We start from the raw sequence: 20,470 nt of genomic DNA, 5'->3' as shown, positions 1-20,470 counted from the left end.
GGAAATCCACCCCAAAGCCACGAATGATCTCCCCCAGCGGCTTCACATAAATATTGAACAGGAGCGGAGAGAGGACCGACCCCTGTGGGACCCCACAAGTTAGGGGCCTTGGGGTCGACCTCTGTCCCCCTGCCAATACAGACTGCGTACGGTCGGTGAGGAAGGAGGAGAACCACCGCATCACAGTGCCTCCCACTCCTAACCCACCCAACCGCCGCAGCATGATACTGTGGTCCACAGTATCAAAAGCCGCTGAGAGGTCCAAAAGAACTAGGACAGAGGAATAACCCCTGTCCCGGGGTTATGCTTTGTTAATGTAGTACAAATGTCAGGAAGGCTCACCACATGCCAATATTTCTCAAATGATCCACCTGTGCAGATAGGTAAGTATTCAAAGATGGTATCTGCAAGACAGAAACTCTCCTGGCTCCTCAGGATCCTGGTTCCTACAAAAGCCAACATGTGTACAAAAGATTTCCTTGGATATCTACAGGAGACTAACATCATTTGAGTAAGGTCTTCAACAAACCGGGCATATTAGGGATTGATCCTGATTTTGTAACATTTGCAGAAGGCTTTGCTCGACTTCAGCAATACTGAGAATTTTCTCTACTGCTGTATTGAAGCACAGTTGTTGAAATCCTATTTCTGGAAAACAGCAAGGAAAGGAAAAGGAGAAGGAGTCACCCTCAACTTTGCCAGCAGTGTGATGTCAGCACCTGGCTTCATACCCTGCTGAGTATGATTGGCTCTGTGCCACCCTTCAACAGTTGAAGAACAGGAAACAGGCAGCCCAGCCACATCCTCATGATAGGCGGCATCCAAGTAGGCACAAGGGAAGAAATATAGGCAGTTTCCTGTGCTGTTAACCTGCTTTGGAGCCAATTAAGTACATTTCTGACATTTTTGTATATACAGTATAAGGCTATACTCTTTGCAATCAGCAGTCTCCTAATAAATTTATTCCCTAGGAAACAGTTTCATCTTCCATCACATACAGCAGCCAGGACAGGATTTTTTTTAAAAAAAATAATAATGCTAATGGGGAAAGGCTAGGAAGGAAGGAAAGTTTCTGGGAACTGATGGTGAGATAGGGAGATTGAATAGAGGCATTAGGTGCCCTCCAGATGTGTTCAGGATGCAACTCCAAGCATTCCCAACCTGTATAATAAATGGTTAGTCAGGGCTCCCGAACATCTGTTAAAGGCCTTGATTCAAAGAAAGCTGAATTGTGGACGCCCACACCAGAACATGAATAAAACAAGAGAAGGGGGGGGGAGGAAGGGGAAAAAAAGAGAAGAGAGAAGAGAAAGAAAAAAAGATGCACTGTTTTGGAACCTATAAATCTTCACTTCCATTTTAAACTACATCATACCAGTCAATCAACTTTAACTGATTTGAAATTATCTTCCTTTATCCATTCAGCGAGAATCCTCTGTAAACAATGCATAAAACGTAGCTGAAGCAGCTATCAAGCTGTATAGTCAATAAAAAACAATAAGGCCACATTCCCCCAATGACAAATTTAGAACTTTCATTGCCAACAGTTGCATCAAAGGTAAATTTGACCTTGATTTCCAATAACTACCTATGTATGTATTTTCTTGGTAGCAATACAGTACAAAACTGATTGCTTCTCCCAGCATTTTTTTTTTTTACCTTTCCTGACTTTCCTTATAGACATAGGCATTCCTGGGTTTTTCCATCTATATATTAACAAGATCAAGTTTTCATTGAAATCATCCAAGACTGGCTAGGTGCTGCCAGGTGTTACTGACATACGACAATGGGATGGGTGCCATCTTATGTTAAGGCTCCTGCACATTGTAGAAATATAATGCAAAACTGTAACATCATTGCAGTATGTAGGGGATTTGTCAGAGAACGTCTTACAATAAAGCATGAAATCTTCTCTATGCTCTTAAAAACCATCAGCTCATTAATTCCCCCACAATAAATTGCTGCAAGACCTTAAAGCTGAATTGAATATTTTCCATTTGTTTTCTGGTGATATGTATTTTTTTTTTTTTACATTCAAACACAAACAAGAACCTTTTCTGACAGGCTGCAGTTTTTGAAGAGTAAGCGAATAGGCATTTCCATCTCTGCTTTCTTCCAAGCCAACATTTCCTACATGACTATAATAGGCAAGTTAGTAAAATGTTCTGACACATATGCAAAGTCATGATAAGTCTTAGCTAAAATGAAAAGTGGCATCTGCCGTTATACACTCCACGTCTACTCCAGTGCATTCAGCAACCAAGTGGAGTATGACTAGAATATATATAAAAAACCCTTTTTTCAAAGCAACATCCCACCTAGTTTTTGTCAGAACACAGTAAAAGGAGGCAAGAGAGAAGTAGTTACCAGCAACTGTGCCACAATACAGTCATTAATATATACAGAAAAAGAAAATGTGACACCATTGGCTAATACGCAAGGCCAGTCCCAAAGTGTTTTCCCCTTGCTCAATTAAAATATACAAAAAAGGAACTGCAAACAAGAATACAGTATTCTCTTTGCTAACTGTCTTCATATTTGCAGTTGCAGCATCACTCAAGTTGGCAAACGTGGGTTGCTTCAACATCCAAATTTCTCTTTGCCTTCCTGCTTCTCACAACTTCCCATTTTAGCACAGACTTTTCCAATCTGGTGCCCTCCAGATTTGCTGGGACTATATAGTTCCCCGGAAGCCCAGCCAATATAGTTGAATACTTCTCAGTCATATAACCCCTCATACCTTCTAACTCAAGTTTTCAATTCAACATTCTGTGGCTTGCTTCAGATTTTCAAATTGTTTGATCAAATCAGGCTCAAGGTAAAACTGAATGCAATTTTAGTAGTTCATTACTAGTTACACAGAATTTCATTATAGAACAGTCTCTCTAGCTTTGAGGGAAAATTACTAATTTCTTAATCAGTGACTTAAAAATTTCTAACAGATCATCTCACAGACATTCATTAACTAAATAAAAAGCCCATCTATCTGTGGTATAAAACCAGAGGAATGCCTATGTCTACTGCTGTGTGGATAAGAGACCCTATTTACACTATCTTGATCAACTAAAGACTTAACAGCAGCATTCGTACAAAGTGCAAATTTATTTAGTGGTTAAGGCTTAGTATGTTTTGTGGATCTAGATTGTTGGGTAAATTTAGTTTAATTTATTCTGCAGAAACAGATTAACCCCTTACCTAGTTTATGCAGGTTATCTAAATGGTGTGACTTTTCCTTAGGGAGACTCAAAGATAGGACCAATTTATCAACTGCATACCTCTAAGCAAAGATGTTTTCAACAAGGGAGCAATTGAGAAAAATTGCACCACAATAATGCTTATGCAGATTAGCAACTGGGAAGTAAATGTCACCAGTTAGTACATTTTTGTGCATGAAAAACTCTCAGGTAGCAAGAACTGAACTCAGTATTCAGATTTCCTAGGTGACATGAATGAATTGCTCTAAATGAAATGGAACAAACTAGGACAATTTGTCAAGGTGATTTAATTGACAGAAAGTCTGGATATGGATTTTGGGTATATCTCAAAAAAGATTAGATTGGATTTTAAACAAAGGCAAGGATGAGGATTAACATTAGAGTCACAAAAACGTTTTACTGAATCAAAAATGCCCTTCAGATAATGCTATGGCAAAATACTGTGCTGGATTGCAAATGAATATGCAATAGCAATTAATGTTGCATCTTATGTTATCTTTAATATAAATCTATATTCCCACGGCAACAACTAGTATATTCCTTTTCAATAGCTGCTACACTCCAGCCAAACTTCTTGAGGCAGGGAAGAGAACCTCATTTCAGAATTCTAGTCATCCTTCTGATCATTATACAGACATAAACAAATGACATCTCAGCTAACACATACAATTTCCTACGCCATTATTGCTGATCAATCTACCCCCTTGAGGCTTTACAGGTAGTCCTCAACTTGCAGCCATTTGTTTAGTGACCATTCAAAGTTACAATGGCATTGAAAAAAAATGACCTATGACTATTGTTCACACTTAGAACTGGAGCAGCATCCCCAGGGTCATGTGATCAAAAATCCAGACACTTGGCAACTTACATGTATTTATGACAGCTTCAGTGCTCCAGGGATCACGTGATCGATCACCTTTTTCGACCTTCTGACAAGCAAAGTCAATGGAGAAGCCAGATTCACTTAACTATGTTACTAACTTAATAACTGCAGTGATTCACTTAACAACTGTGGCGAGAAAGGTCATAAAATGGGGCAAAACTGACTTAAGACTGGGAATGCTAGTATTTTTTTGTCTAAATTTTAGACTAGAACGGGAGAAAGAAAGCTGGTACAAGATATTTGTTAATCCTCTGTAGTATGATCCTCTTTAAAAGGATCATACTACATACTACAGTACCTACATCAAAAAGGATTATAGTTTTCACTCTCCACGTGCCAGTATCAACTAAATCTGAATGCTGTTTGCACACCAGCATAGTTACCTCATTAGTATGAAGAGGAAAGTGGAGGCAGGCTAGTACATCAAAATTCCTTGGTGTTGACACTTTTAAAAGGTACCTACTGCCTCCTATTAGTTTGTAAATTTTGTTGCATTGTGTTTTTATGCTGAGACACTAGCAATGAAGGAAAACCAGAAACATTAGCATGTGAAAAATGGGGCTGATTGGAAGGGAGGGAGAGGCTGAGGTTTTGGGGGGTAATTTCTGCAGCTGAACTGGGGAGGGACATTGGGAAATTATTACTACTTGGAATGCGAGAGCTCTATAAAGAAATATATGGTGCAATCTAAAGAATTTATCACATGATAAAGAAGTGATAACTGGGCTTAGCTGCTGCTTAAGCCAGGTGCTAACTTGTCTCTAAGCTCCAGGCTCCAATTTGTCTACTGCTGTGTATCCCACATCTGTCTCAGGTGCCTCTGAGAAAAACACAAGCAAGAGGTTTCAAAAGCAGTGAGGGAAGCTGCTTAAGAAATGAAACCCAACTAACACTCCGCCTCTCCCCATCCCTGAAACTAATTTTCACAGTCAATTTCACGATTTTTTTTAGCAATCAGGATGGGCAGACTGTTGATCAAACAGAAATTGATTCTACTTCCCAAGAGATACCATTTTGAAATGAAAAATATGGGGAATACAGGGAAAGGTTTGGAAATATGCTTCCTACTTATGAAAAAAACTATCTAGTGCAGTGGTGGTGAACCTATGGCACGGGTGCCAGAGGCGGCATTCAGAGCCCTCTCTGTGGGCACGCTCGCCGTCGCCCCAGACCCGCCAACCCCATGGCTCCCTCCTCACCAGCAGCCCCCCGGAGGAGAGTCACCCTGGGTGCAGCCTGTGCAGAGCAGCACAGCCAAGGACATGGCAGCCAGGCAGCGGAGACAAGACTCCGCCCTCATGCCCCGTTGTGTGCAGATGATGCTGCGGGGCGCGGACAGAGGGCATGGCCGCCATGACACTGCTGGGCCACCTGGGCGATCTGCTGTGGCGGGCCGTGGAGGTGGTGGGTGGCCCTGCGGGCAGGAGACATGGGGACGGGGCAGGGGCGAGGTGGTTTTTGGGCACTCGGTCTCTAAAAGGTTCGCCATCACTCTACTAGTGTGTCAGCAAGTAAGAAATTGGTTAAAATACATAATGAACAATCACTTAACAAACAGTGTGTTCTGGAAATATAAACCTACAAAATGAAAATACTTGACTTCAACCACATGCCTTTTTGAACATCCCTTCATATCTTCCAGAGAAAAAAGTCAGTTTATCAGTATCTCCTGAAGTGACTGGATACCGACCTAGGAGGTATCTCACCATGACTGGAGGGCTCTTTCAATCAAGCTATGTTGTTGTTAGTTGCGAAGTCATGTCCGACCCATCGTGACCCCATGGACACCGTTCCTCCAGGCCTTCCTGTCCTCTACCATCTTCTGGAGTCCATTTAAGCTCACGCCTACTGCTTCAGTGACTCCATCCAGCCACCTCATTCTCTGTCGTCCCCTTCTTCTATTGCCCTCAATCTTTCCCAGCATTAGGCTCTTCTCCAGTGAGTCAAGCTATGGGGCACTGTTTTAGGGGGCAGTTATAAACAATGACCCAGACAACAGATTGTTAACTGCTATGGCTTTTTAGGACTTGTTTGCAAAGTAGCAGCTGGGAAGCTGCTCAGGCATTTAGATTTTAAATAAGAACCATATGGTATCTTAGTGAAGATTTATGGTTTCTGTAGTGATTTGTTTATCCATTTATCCACTTCTCTGAAAGAAAGGAGAGGGGAGGAAATAGACAGTAACTTGCACTGAACACCAAAGGCTGCAGATGTGTAGGGAACTCATGGAAACATCTTCAGAGAGCCAACAGTCAGAGGTAATTTTAAAAGTGTACCAGCAATAGGCCTATTACTGGAGAATTGTTCCAAGGCAGGGGTATCAAACTGCCGGCCCACGGGCTGGATGCGTCATGCCGAAACTGCGCCCACCCCATTGCCAGCAATGGAAAAAAAAGTTGCGATATGTCGCGACACGTCACGTGACACTGCGAGTTTGACACCCCTGTTCCAAGGGATAAAAGACATTTGGACGCTGTTTGAGGGACCGTTCATCCCATCCGTTACCCCACCCCAGTTCTCAGAGGCATAAGATTACACAGATTGAGCAAAATGTTCTGATTGCAAACAAAAATTAAATGGCCATTATTTGCTTGGTAGTTGTAATATTCAAAGTTTCTCCATAGCCTATTACCTGAGGCATTGTATCATAGTTACAATGACTCAAGACTTGCTTGAGTTATGCATTCCATCCCCATGCAATTAGCTTTTATATACTAAACTTTCTGGTTGATTTTGGCTCAGTACAGAGGTGTAAAATTACTATGCAACAGAGGATTGCATTTTTTTCCTTTTGGACTTAGGGGATATAAGTAATGTGACCAATAACATCCCCAAACAGGTAAATAAATTTATTTGGGTTTTAAAGGGAAAGAATTAATGACTTAAAATGTTCATCTCCTAAAGCAGAAGTTTCCCATTTAATATCCCCTCAAATTACAAAAACTGTTTAAAAACCCAAAAGTTGGGTTCTCTGAAGGCTGCAAATGGAAACTTGGGTTGGGGGTAACATACACTTCATGGATTGCTTACTTCGGGCTTACTGTGATATGTGAATGCAATCTTTTTGACTAGCAGGCATGAATTATGTTTTAGCTTTGGATCCCCAGGTATAGTGCCTCCCTCAGCATTTGTCTGCCCCACCCAACTTGTAAAGTATCATTCTAAGCATAAATAAATTTAAACAGGCCATGCTGCAATTTCCATTCTTTAGTTCTAGGAATGCATACAGGCCTCTACAAGACTCTTAATTAACTAATTCTTAACAATTAAAAGAAAAATGGTGAGTGGTGTTTACCGAGTACTGTTTGGAAATGCTAAAAAAAAAAAAAAAGTAAAGATAAACTGGTGTTAGAAAGCCATCTGAACTGGCTAACAGAGTGGTGTAGGCAATGCAGGCATGGTTACTATTTTGTGAATGCACTCCCAACATGCTTTCAAAATATCAAAGGTACCCAGCAGTCCAAAAAAGTGAGAAGCCCCATGTGAACATAAATGCATGAATAAGGTCAATATGTGAGATCAGGGCAGGGGTCCCCAACCCCCGGTCCATGGACCGGTATGCACAAACAAGCAAAGCCCCATCCGCGGGATGCAGGCAGCACACAAAACCACGCCCCCTCCAGTCCATGGAAAAATGTCTCTCCAGGTAACCAGTCCCTGGTGCCCAAAAGGTTGGGGGGCTCTGGATTAGGGGGCGCAGGCCAAGAAGGGGCGCAGGCCAAGAGGAGATGTTTCTCCATCTTATCCCAATGTTATGGAATAGATTCTCCCTGAAAATTAGACTAGCCTTGTTGACCTTCCAGAAATGAGTTAAAAGGGAAATTTTCCAGAGAACTTTAACACTGAATAAGAAAGTGCCACTTAAAATGTAATTTAAATTGATGTCATTGTTATATGAATTGCTGCCATTTAAATTTTTGCTTTATTGTTTTTCAAGATTAATGGTCATTTCTTTATAGTATTTTATGATGAATATTAAAAACATGCTATACAATGTTGCCATGGGACTGATAATTGTGGCATTATAAGCAATTAATAATTAAATTAATTAATAAAATGATCCAGTTAGAAAAGGCAATGATAATGATATAAGAACCCACAAAATCCCCATAGACTTCATTTGAATCCTACAATAAAGGTAGTTGTCAAGTAATTAAATTGGATATACCTGAAATATCTGAATATTTGAAAGAAGAAATTTATAGAATAAATGACAGAGAATGCTACTTGATTTTGCTACAAAATCATACTGGGTCATACTAGACAGTCTACTATTATCAATAATAGATGGTCTATTATTGTGAACAATTACGCTATATCAGTTTTAACTGATCTATCTCACTGTTCAAGTAAATTATTTCATCTACTTATATCAACCCTTCAAGAGAGGCTAAGTCAGGAAACATTCTAAAAGGATTCCTGGAATTCTCGTGTTATAACTTGTAATAATAAAAACTGGAAAGCTTGAAGAAGTTTCCCTTCATCCATATACAGGTAGTCCTCAACTAATGACCGCAACTGAGCCCAAAATTTCTGTTGCTAAGTGAGACATTTCTTAAGTGAGTTTTGCCCCATTTTACAACCTTTCTTGCCACAGTGGTTAAGTGAATCATTCCACTTGTTAAATTAATAACACTGTTAAGTGAATCTGGCTTCCCCCATTGACTTTGCTTGTCAGAAGGTTTCAAAGGGTGATCACATGACCCTGGAACACTGCAACCATCATAAATATGAATCAGTTGCCAAGCCTCTGAATTTTGGTCACATGACCATGGGGATGCTGTAATGGTTGTAAGTGTGAAAAATGGTCATAATTCACTTCTTTCAGTGATGTTGTAACTTTCAACAATCTCTAAACGAACTATTGTAAGTCAAGGATTCTCTGTACTAAACAGAATCAAGGAAGAATTATCTTGAGTTTCTTTCTTATCCTTTCTTTCCCAGGACCAAGTTGATAGTCACTTAACAGTTCTTAAATTCTTTATTCAAGGTTATCTTCTTACTGTATAACCTACGAACCATACAGGTTATGAACTCCAAATGCAGCAAGGGGAAACTAAATACTGCTACAAGCTTATGCAAAGGGCATGAAGATACATGCATTTCTTGAGCAAAACAAAAAGAAAATGGGTATTCTTGAGGCTAAAGCTCCTGCAAAAATCAGTATTTCAGTCAGAAATCTAGCCAGACTCTACATTCAGAACATAACAGAATAACAGAGTTGGAAGGGACCTTGGAGGTCTTCTAGTCCAACCCCCTGCTCAGGCAGGAAACTCTATACCATTTCGGACAAATGGCTGTCCAGTCACTTCTTAAAAACTTCCAATGTTGGAGCATTCACAACTTCTGGAGGCAGGGTGTTCCATTGGTTAATTGTTCTGTCAGGAAATTTCTCCTCAGTTCTAGGTTGCTTCTCTCCTTGATGAGTTTCCATCCGTTGCTTCTTGTCCTGCCTTCAGGTGCTTTGGAAAATAGCTTCACTCCCTCTTCTTTGTGGCAGCCCCTATATTCTTTGCCTCCTCTTTACCATATGTATGTCATGTATGCATTCCTTCTAAGCTTTCCTTTTAAAAAAAATTACAGGTAGTCCTCGAATTACAACAGTTCATTTAGTGACTGTTCAAAGTTACAACAGAATTGAAAAAAGTGACTTATGAGCAATTTTTCACACTGATGACCACTGCAGCATCCCCATGGTCACGTGATTTATAATTGGATGCTTGACAACTGACTCACATTTATGACAGTTGCAGCATCCTGGAGTCACGTGATCACCTTTTGCAACCTTCTGACAAGCAAAGTCAATGGGGAAACCAAATTCACTTAACAACAGTGTGGCTAATTTAACAACTGCAGTGAGCCAGTTAATAAATGTGACAAGAAAAGTCTTAGAATGGGGCAAAACTCACTTAACAACTGTCTCACTTAGCAACATAAATTTTGGGCTCAATTGTGGTTGTAAGTCAAGGACTAGCTGTAATAACATACTCTGATTTTAAGCTGGCCTGTGAGAGTAAAAATGTTATTTCTTTAAAATCATTGATTAATATAGCAACTCGTGGGTACAGTATGTATTTATGTGCAAGCTGGTGCACAGGGAACTTGCAGGAACACCGAATTAGCATTAACTGTTTTGAACTAATGGATTTCTTTCTGCTCAGACTAATGTAACCACTTCAAACAAATGATTTCTCAAGGGACCCACACAGTCGAGAATATGCAAGTGTAGAGGACAACTTGGGAGGTTGCATGTATTATCTCAATGAAAAGGGCTAATTATTTTTGTTGTATGGATTACACTACCCATGTTTAGCCAAACCATAAATGAGTTTATCTTCTTCTGAACCTCACAGCACAACAGACAGCAATTACCCTATTAAAACCCTGCAAGGGGTATTTTAGCATCGTGGCGGCATCTAATATGTTGAACTAGAACTCTCAGAATTCCTACCCAGCATAATCTGCCTGTGAGAAATCTGAGAGTTGTAATATTACAGCACACTGGGAAGGAAACGTTGCTGTTTACTCTAATAAGATCAAGCAGCTCAGCTCAGAAACATGCAAAATATTTTGGAATTTAAAAAAAAAAAACACAATCCCATAAAGCAAGCTTCCTGTAAGAAACAGAAGGCTGTACAAAAGTCAGAACCAGGCCTTTTCTTTAAATTTTAATGCTAGAAGCAGCTTTTTAAAGATTCAATATACAGTTCCTCATGCAAATATTGCTCATGTGGAAAAAAATCAGACTTTTCCAGGAACTCAACCTGAACAACTCTTTGAAATATGGTAGATCTCCCATATCCAGTATCCTACATAGAGCTAGGCAGCCCTTTTCATATAACTATGGGAGGAGGAGGAGGAGAGAGAGAGAGAGAGAGAGAGAGAGAGAGAGAGAGAGAGAGAGAGAGAACAGGAAGCAAACAATTAACAATAGTATAGACTTATATACCGCTTCATAGTTGTTTACAGCCCTCTCTAAGCAATTTACAGTCAGCATATCGAACACCTGCAATAATTAGCCTGCAATACTGCATTCTAACCACTGTGCCACCACAGCTCTTAACTAATCAATAGGTGAGAATCCATATATGTAGGGTTGTTTGCATGCTGAAAAACCAAGGATTCCAAAATTATGTCCTCCCTAATGAAATGCAAAGCTATGGGACATCTCAAGATATACTGCTAAATTAAACCCCTGGTCTTATTTATGGATAAAAGTGCTGAACAAATAGTGGATTGAATGTGATGCTGACCAGGCTCATTCTCTTAATGGGGCGGGGTTCTGGCCTCTCATCCTCAAACTGATTGACACACTTATTACACTTTTATCTTCTGTCTCCTCAGGAGCACAAGCTGGCCTGCATGTTCTCCCTTCTACAACTATCTATTGTGATGCAGGTAGCCTAGATTGAAAGATGACAACCAGTCCCCGAAGCCGATCCAAGTCCACCGTTTCAATCCTCTCATTTGGCTTTCTCAATCCCCAATTTGTAGACTAAAGGAGAGCAGATGGAGCAGGGCAGACCTTGTGGTAGGGGAAAAGGGAAAGCTCATTCCTAATTCTGCCAATGCATGCAGTTTCATCAACAGAAGGACTTAATTGATTCCACCCAGTACAGTGAGAGGCAACAAATTTGCTTGTTATCAAATAATCTTCATCAAATCTGTCAGATGTGAAGGAGTGACATTTTCAGTTATAACTTACAACTGCATAAACGTTTTTGAAAGAGTACTCAGGTTTACTTCATCCTGCTCAGCCTGTAATGGAGATCTCACTGTAAATACTATTGGCTTTAGAAAGAAGGCAGGTGTGAGCAAAATTAGGTTTATAGTTGGAGGTGGAATCTTTCCATATTCTGCTGATGCTTATGCCTATTCAGTACCAGGTACAAACTTACTTACTGAACTTTAACCAATAATTTACTTTAATACATACTTCGGTTTTGCTGCTTTTATTATACTATTTTGCATTCTATGACAACACAAAATACTAATTTTCTTCTCTTTTGTTACCTGCCTTTAGAAGCATCTACTGAAAAATATAAAGCCATTTAAAAATAAAGGTTGGGAAATGCACAAGAAAATGTCATATAGATGGGCCTTGACTTAACAATCATTCATTTAGTGACCATTCAGAGTTACAACAGCACTGAAAAAAATAACCTATGACCGTATTTCATACTTACCAATATTGCTGTTTCTTCATGGTCATATGATCAAAATTTGGGCGCTTGGCAACTGACATTTACAGTATTTATGACAGTTGAACTGTCTTGGGGTTATGTTATCACCATTTGTAACCTTCCCACCTGGCTTCCAACAAACAAAAGTCAATGGGGGAAGAAAGATTCACTTAAGAACCGCATGATTCATTTAACAACTGCAGTGATTCACCTAATAACAGTTAACAACAAATTAACTGTTAACTCAGTTAACAACTGCCTTGTTTAGCAACAGAAATGCTGTGCTCAATTGTGGTCCTAAATTGAGGACTCCCTATACTACAGATCATCTTTTTTCATTCTGCCTTAATTTCATGGGGACGGCAATACAGAACTGCACAGACGCAGTGTTTCTCAACCTTGACAATTTTAATGCATGTGGACTTCAACTCCCAGAATTCCACAGCCAGCATTGCTGGCTGTGGAATTCTGGGAGTTGAAGTCCACATGCATTAAAATTGTCAAGGTTGAGAAACACTGGCACAGAGTTTCAAATCTCTCTACTCAAGAATTCACAAGGTGACTTTGGGCCAATCACTGCCTGTCAATCAACCTACCTCACAAGTCTGTGGTTTGGATAAAATTAGGAGAGGCCTTATGTCAGGGGTAGGCAACCTTGGCTCTTTTATGACTTGTGGACTTCAATTCAATTCAACTGAATTCAATTCAATTCAGGAATTCTGGGAGTTGAAGTCCACGAGTCATAAAAGAGCCAAGGTTGCCTGCCCCTGCCTTATGTACATCCCCTTGAGCTTTCCAAGAAATGGTGGAATACAAATTCAAAGAGTAAATAAACTAGAACAGTCCTAATTTCTAATTGAAGGCATTCTATATGCAAAGACTATGTTCACATTATATAGTTGCTCATCAGGGTGGTTAGTAGGACATGCTAACATCACCAAGTTACGAAGTTAAGCAGAGCTATGATTTGGTTATGTTCTCCCATTATGAGCTGTGCCCACACAGACCTACTTAATATTTGAAGAAAAAAAAGATGTTTATAAAGCGGCTGGAAAATCCAGATATACCATTATACATTTCACTGCTTAAATTCTGGCAGCGACTGACTGAATATGCCTAACACTGATTGGCTGTAGGTATCAGCTAATTCACATCTTATATGCGTGCACACACACGCATGTGTGTGCACATAAGTTGTCAATTTGCTTATAGACAGTCTTCCTGCAAGTAACAATGATTCCTAATGAGAAATTGTGCTTCTCTGTTTGCCTACATACTATGAGCTCTCAATTATAAATAAGCCATTCTATAAACAATACTATGTGATAAAGGTACTTGTGTGATATTTACTATCTTGTATTTTACAAGGCCTGGGCATCCTGGATGAAAGTTTTCCTGGGCATCCTGGATGAAAGACTACTTGTGTGTTTCTCTTGTTCCCTCTTTCCTTCTGTCACCAGAAATAAATTCTGCTCTCAGTGGGGATTGAGGATTGGGTAGGCTGTCTTCCTTTTTAGTAATCACAGGCTTTCTTACCTAAGCTTTTAAGGGGTTTCTGAGGAACCTACTTGTCTGTAATATTTCAAAGTAATTATGTCTTCCCCCTGGATTGGTACTTGGCTCCAAAATATATTGGGAGACTGACTCCTTCATGAGCTTGTTTTCCTTCTCAGGGGCTAACAAAGGATGATTTGGGTGAGGACCAAAGCAGATGGGAGTGGAGAGGCTTTACAATGCTTGTAGCTTGTCTTCAGTGGCTGTGTTGAGGGAGGGAGTTGATGTTGGTAGAGACTGACAAAACAAATGTTGCTGGAAGCAAGCATGACAGCAAGAATAGGCAGCCAGACTGAGATTATGTTGAAAGTGTAAGTTGGGCTTGGAACACAGCCGTTTTTTCCTCTGCTTTCCCCCCCTCCCATTCCTTCTGCAATACTGCTACCTGCCTGACCAACTAGGAAGGGGCCAATCACATCAGAAAGATTTGCCAGGATGATGATCTGGAGCAAGAACTTCGTGTATGTCCTGGAGAAATTGGGCAAAGGCTTTGTATACCCAAAGAGTGACGTCTGTTCCTTTTAGCACGAGTTTGTGCTCTTGCAGTGACTAACATGGAGATCTGATTGAATTAATGGCTGACTGGATTGTACAAATAAAGCCAAAGGATCGTAGCTGAAAGTAGATAAAAGAAATCTATATTCTATTACAGAAAAAGAAAGACCATTTAGGACAGAATACAATCACTTATTGCTACACGTAGGCCTTTAAAATTAGTGCAGGGACTCAAATGTACCAAAATCAGATCTGCTTCCAAACATTTACCTTCTTTGACACCTCTCCAGTCCCACCATTCCCCTCATTTCTTCCTCAAGTACCTACCTAGCTTGAGCTGCTCACTCTCTTCTTACATTTCTCTCCACTATTTCTATTCTGTTAAAATCAGCCTCTATCTCAAAGTCACAGAACAAAAATCAGTACGAAACCATAAGGAGCTGTTCCTCTCCCCTTCCCACAAAAATGGTTAGGAGATCTCCAATGCAGGGGCTGAAGCTTTGAGAGGAGGGTGAGATTTACAGAGGTCATCAGTATAGCAACAGCAACAGCACTTAGACTTATATACCACTCCAAAATGCTTTACAGCACTCTCTGAGCAGTTTCCAAATGTCAGAATATTGCCCCCAACAATATAGTATGTATAGATTAGCATAGCATAGCATAAGGGGTTCTTGGTGCTCTCTGAGTTTGCTTGTTTTCTTGCAGACATTTCATTACCCAAACTAGGTAACATCATCAGTGCTGAGAGACTAGCACTGATGATGTTACCTAGTTTGGGTAATGAAATGTCTGCAAGAAAATAAGCAAGCTCAGAGAGCACCAAGGACCCCTCATATCAATCCTGAGCTACAAATATTCTCCTTTATTAATAGTACAGTATAGTTCTTGACATTAGAAGTGCACATAAGTTATCTGAATCATTTAGGGAAATAACTACTTCAAATGTTAGGAAAAGACAGAAACATACATTTAAGCAACTTTCTAGCATGGCTTTTCCAAAATCTTTGCCACACAAGATAATTCTGAGCATTTCTTTTTAGATGTAGGGTTGCAGATCTCTTCTGGTTACTTGTGCAATATTTTTCAATATATAAGCTTATCTCCCCATTAAGAGTGATGAATGAAGTTCTGTCACCTTAGAAACTCCTGTTTTAACCTTCAGTCTCATAATATTTTTAAAGAGGTTTTTTAAAATTATTTTTAAAAACTTATTATTAAATACTGGATATTTTTTTTGTAAATTCCATTTGGAAGATAAGAGTGTCATTATCCATTAAACAAAATAAAATTATATGTGTGACAATGAAGGACAAATTCTTCTTCTTACAGGAACATGACCTATAGAATTTCACATTTTACTTAGTTTACTAATTGGTACACTAAAAAAAATAGGTCTTTATGATTGCTAGGTAACTGTCTGGATCTGCAGTTTAACATTCTTGCCACACGGATAAGAAATTAAATTTCCAATCTTCTCTTCATTGTCCTTTTAAACTCCTGTATTACAAACCTTTTTCACTATAAATAAATACATTTAGGGATTTATTCCACTGCTTTCATTGTGCCTGTGGAGCTTTGTCAAGCTAGGAGGCAAATCCAGTTGAGGAGAGTTTTTACTTATCTTGGCTTCCACTGAAAACACATCATTTAAAGTTATCTCTCCTCCCTTTTATCATTAGACAAGGGGAATAACAGACTATTCTTTAATTACTATGTTTTTCAAACAGGATTTTTCCACTTCTATTCAGAGCTCCTTGTAATGAAAGCTTTCTTTTAAAATAGTATTCCTTTCATTCCCAGCCTGCCCCCCAAGTTCTCTTATATGACAAAAGGGGTACAAAACTCAAGTCTGACAGAAAAAGGCTGACCTCCATGTGCCACATGGCTAGGAGGCAACTTTGTCAAATCTCTCCCCTCCCCCTTTTCTAATCGCACTTCACTGACAAATGACTAAAGGGAAGTGTTTAAGAGCTTAGGATTCCAGAGTGAGCTAATACAGGATGTCTTTGGTTATTGGGGATGGGGGGGGTGGTTGGAAAAGAAGGCAGCCTTCTAACCTCCCTCCCTCCCCCCCCGCCTCCTTAAATTTAAAAATGGGACGAATGTTACCATTTTTGGACATGAGTTTTGCACAAGCCCAGCCCTAAACCGCACCATTCAAAGCTGATCCCGCTGGTGAAGGACTATCTCTGGGGCAGGGCGAGCATGGGTGCTCCTCCGACCTAGCTTCCCCAAACCGGGGTCGTGTCACCCATCAGCCGGGGCATCCTCGATCACAGGGACGTGCCCAGGCCGGTTTTCCGAAGACTTAGAGACCAAATTCCTAAGGGGGACCAGGAGAAGAGATATCCCCAGGGGTTTTAAGGAGGAAAGGGGGGGGGAGGAGTGACTCGCTAGAAACTCTGCTTTCGCTTTATCTCCTTCTGCCCGTTCTTTACATCGATCTCCTCGGCTCCGCTTTAAAATGCATACAGTATTTGGAGGAAAAAGTATTGCAAGGGCGCGCGTTAGTTGCGCCCTTTCCTCGCTTCTGTGCAAGAGCTCAGCCTCCAAAACCACTCCGAAAGCGGCGCCGCGAACGGCAAGCAACCACTTCCCTCTTCCCCCTCCGGGAAGGTGGCTTTTGTCGGTTGCATTGCGAAACACCGGAGGGGCCAGCAGAGCCTGCCAGTCAGCCTTCCCGACTTGAGCAAAGGGAAACATCTGTTGCTTCAGTAGAGAGGAAAGCAACTTCAGAGCTGCCGCTGGCTTGGGCAGACAACGGCTCCCACTGACCTCCCCCCCCTCCGATTTCCTGATAGATCGAATTATTTCAGCAACATCTCCCCCACACACACACACGGCAGCCCGCCTCCCCCTCGCACGTCACCTCCGCTCCCTTCTCCAGCAGCCTCATGCCTGCATTTGGGAAGAGGAATGTTTAAAAAGCTTTAAAAAAAAAAAGCTGATGCAGGTTCTGCAAGATCGCACCACCACGCTTTATTCCTAAAAAATAACCATCGCCGCTTATTGTACCGAGCCAGCCTCCTAACTTCAGTCGAGGCTCTGCAATTTACCTTTCCCCGCGGAAACAGGGGGAGTCGGTCGTCATCCTTAGCACTCTTCCCACGCCTGGCCTTACCTTCGAGGTAAAGGGGAGGGAAGAGCAGATCTCCCGTGGAGACAAATGCCCAAAGTGGCCACCACCACCCGTTCTCGTCCCCCAACGGAAAACGGAGAGAAGTAAAAATAACGCTACGCTGTTGGAAAGACGGATTTCCAACGCGAAGTTTAACGCCGCTACGTTCGGGGCTCCCCCCTAAAGGCAACCTGCGAACCAGCAGCGGTCCACAGGCTCGGTGGGAAACGACGGCAAGGGGAGCGTGTGCGCCCGCTCCGGAATCCAGCCCGCACGGTTCCCAAAGCACGCCGTTCGGAGGGAGTTCTCCGGCAGCCTCCGGCAAGGCGTCTGCCTCGCCCCGCCTTCCCTCCCCGCTCGGCCCGAAAGCCAAAATAAAAATAAAATGCTGCTTTACCTTTCTCTGCTGCTTCTCCCACGCTGGATCCAAGAGGAGATCCCTGTCCCAGTCATCCTCCGGCTGCATATAGTCATTGGTCTGCTGGGAGTCATAGTGATCCATCCCTGCGTGGCTGCTGTCCTTCCTTCGCGCTTGCTTCTGAAGCTGCTGTTGCTGTTGCCGCCGCGGCTTCTTTCCTCCCCCGCCCTCCTCCTCCTCCTCCTCCTCTTCGGCGCTGCTAGGCTCGGAAGCTCCCTACCACACAGCAGCGGCAGACCGAGAGCGAAGGAAGCAGATCTTTCGGCCAGACCGCAATCTAAGGTTTGCACTCTTCCAGAGGGCGGGAGGGGGGAAAGCAGGAGACAGCACTCGGTCCTGCCTCCTAAGTGACCTCATTGGCTGAACAGAGTTGCCCAAAGTTCACTTTCCAGGGCCACTGGGACCCCCATTGCGTCTCTCGAGTGTCAATCGCAACTTGCGGCGGCTCCTATAGGTTGTTTTGAGAGCGCGCCCCCCGTGGCCGTCCCCTTATAAGACATGTGACGTCTGTTCGGCGAGAAGGGAGGGCGAATTTTCCTCCTGGGCTACGTTCTACGGCGTTGTAGGTCGGCTAGGTCAGGGGTAGGCAACCGTGGCTCTTTTATGACTCGTGGACTTCAACTCCCAGAATTCCTGAGCCAGCTATGCTGGCTCAGGAATTCTGGGAGTTGAAGTCCACGAGTCATAAAAGAGCCACGGTTGCCTACCCCTGGACTAGGTGAACGGGCGCTTTTGAGCGAGATCCGTGGTGCCGAATGCAAGGGAGTTTTAGGAAACCGCTGGGATTGTTTCTCTCTCCCCTTTACTCTTGCATTAAGCAGAGAGGATTAACGGTCAAGACATCCCGAAAGTTTAGAGTCCAAGATACAAGTTGAAAAGCGGTGTTCTCCTTCGGTTCAAACGCTGTTTGATTCAGCCCTATTTCTGGCTGAATTTGGTTGAGAGACAAGAGATTTGAAACTGTTTCCTTCGTCCATTTCTAAGGAGATTTCTAGAAATATAAAATCCGTGAATTAAGGGAGCAGAGCCGATTAGAACCTTTGATAATATTGGCACTGAAGTATTGCAACAACTAGCAGAGTAAAATGTTTAAGGGGTGTTCCACCAAAGAGTAAACCTTATAAATTGGGCAATCAAACCACTCCTTCAGCAGGTCCAAAAGTTATGACCGAGTTGTATGTGACTGAAGGGGAAAAGTATTAAATGCAGAAGGAAAAAAAATAATAAATTCAACTGTATTCAATTAAATTTAGTTTTAATTCCAAGCCCTACCTATTTGTTTGGTCATATACATTTTTGAAGAGTGAGCCAACTACAAGGGCAGAGAAAATTGTGCAACCAGGCTGTAAAACAAAACAGGTTTTTTTTTTTAAAGGGTTGTAGCAACATTTTCAAAATATCTTTTCTTCCTTTAAAGGAAGTCAAATTTTTCTAAAGAAGTATGACCTAACATTTTGTGATGAGTTCTTGACTGTTTTACATCAAGATGACATGTCAGTATTGATAAAGCAAGCACCTTGTTGAATCAGACTCAGTCTCTGGCCCAGAGTCAGAGAATCTTTGGCTCTCCAAAAGTTAGGTTTTAACTTTCATTTTCATCCTTGGCCACTGGTCAGGCTGAATGACCTGGATAAATTAGTCCAGTAATGTTTGAGAGAGTGGATTTTCTACCTTCAGGAGCAATCAGTTACAACCAAGCCCTGAAGATTCCTTTGTTCTTTATTTCCAACATCTGGATCTTGGACATCTGTTTGCCGGATTTATGTGACATGGACATCTCAGTCATCCCCTCTCCCACTCCACAGACTAATCTTCATGCATCAGCAACACACAACATTGGAAGACTATTCTTACAATCCTGCCAAATAGCACAAGGGATGTTAGAATGAATTAAAAAAATAAATGATGTCATGACCAACACCATTCCACTTCTACTCTCACTTTTTCTGCCATTCCTGCCTCCCCAACCATGGTTGGAGGGAGGCAGAATGGGGATAGAGAAAATATCACGGTAATCTTGGAATCGATAAGGATTAGTTAGTTAACTCTCCTCAGACAGTTTGTGTGGCTAGGCTGACTAGGGGAACAGGTATGACTCAGTAAAGAATATTGTGCAAATGGGGCTGCTGGACATTCTTATTTACCATAACTAATGCTGACCAAAGGATCTATTGCCCATTCAAATGAGAACTTTAAACAAATTGATAGCATCGTCTAAGGACTAAATTCCACAAGGACTTCCTTTGGATCTATCTTTCAGTTTGTTTGCCCAGCTTTTTAAGTGACCCCAAATCAGTTCTGTTGTTGTTAAGCGTCCTTGTTTCTATCTCTCCATATCATTGTTTCTCACAATATGACTTCTTTACCCCAACTAGAAAAACAGCAGTCACCCAATCTGCATTTCTTACTTTACTACTGGATTTTAATAAAAGCAGATCAGATTTTGGTAAGAGATCTCCTACACAGATTTTGGTAAGAGATCTCCTAATCTCCTGATTAAAGCATGCAGGTACACTGTTTTTCTTTTGGTGAGCTAATTGAGAGAAATAAGGAATTGGGATTTAAAGCATGGATACATATCTAGAGTTTGACCTGGAAAAC

The 20,470-nt window shown here is 41.5% G+C and overlaps 1 protein-coding gene across 3 annotated transcripts in view; it reads right to left on the bottom strand.

Annotated features, from left to right (window-relative positions):
- The window catches only part of ACTN1 (actinin alpha 1), a 114,972-nt gene extending 96,967 nt beyond the window's left edge, over positions 1-18,005 (bottom strand). For all 3 annotated transcript variants that reach the window (XM_015814089.1, XM_015814088.2, XM_015814090.1), the window contains exon 1: positions 17,849-18,005. In XM_015814089.1, the coding sequence (XP_015669575.1) occupies positions 17,849-17,953 (105 nt within the window). In that variant the 5' untranslated portion in view covers positions 17,954-18,005. The remainder of the gene's footprint in view (positions 1-17,848) is intronic.
- Positions 18,006-20,470: the final 2,465 nt, after the last annotated feature.

This window comes from Protobothrops mucrosquamatus, unplaced genomic scaffold (assembly GCF_001527695.2).
Source record: "Protobothrops mucrosquamatus isolate PMUCROS unplaced genomic scaffold, P.Mucros_1.0 scaffold218, whole genome shotgun sequence".
Taxonomy (NCBI): domain Eukaryota; kingdom Metazoa; phylum Chordata; class Lepidosauria; order Squamata; family Viperidae; genus Protobothrops; species Protobothrops mucrosquamatus.
Note: the sequence above shows the minus strand (reverse complement) of the source record. Positions and strands in the feature narration are given on the sequence as shown.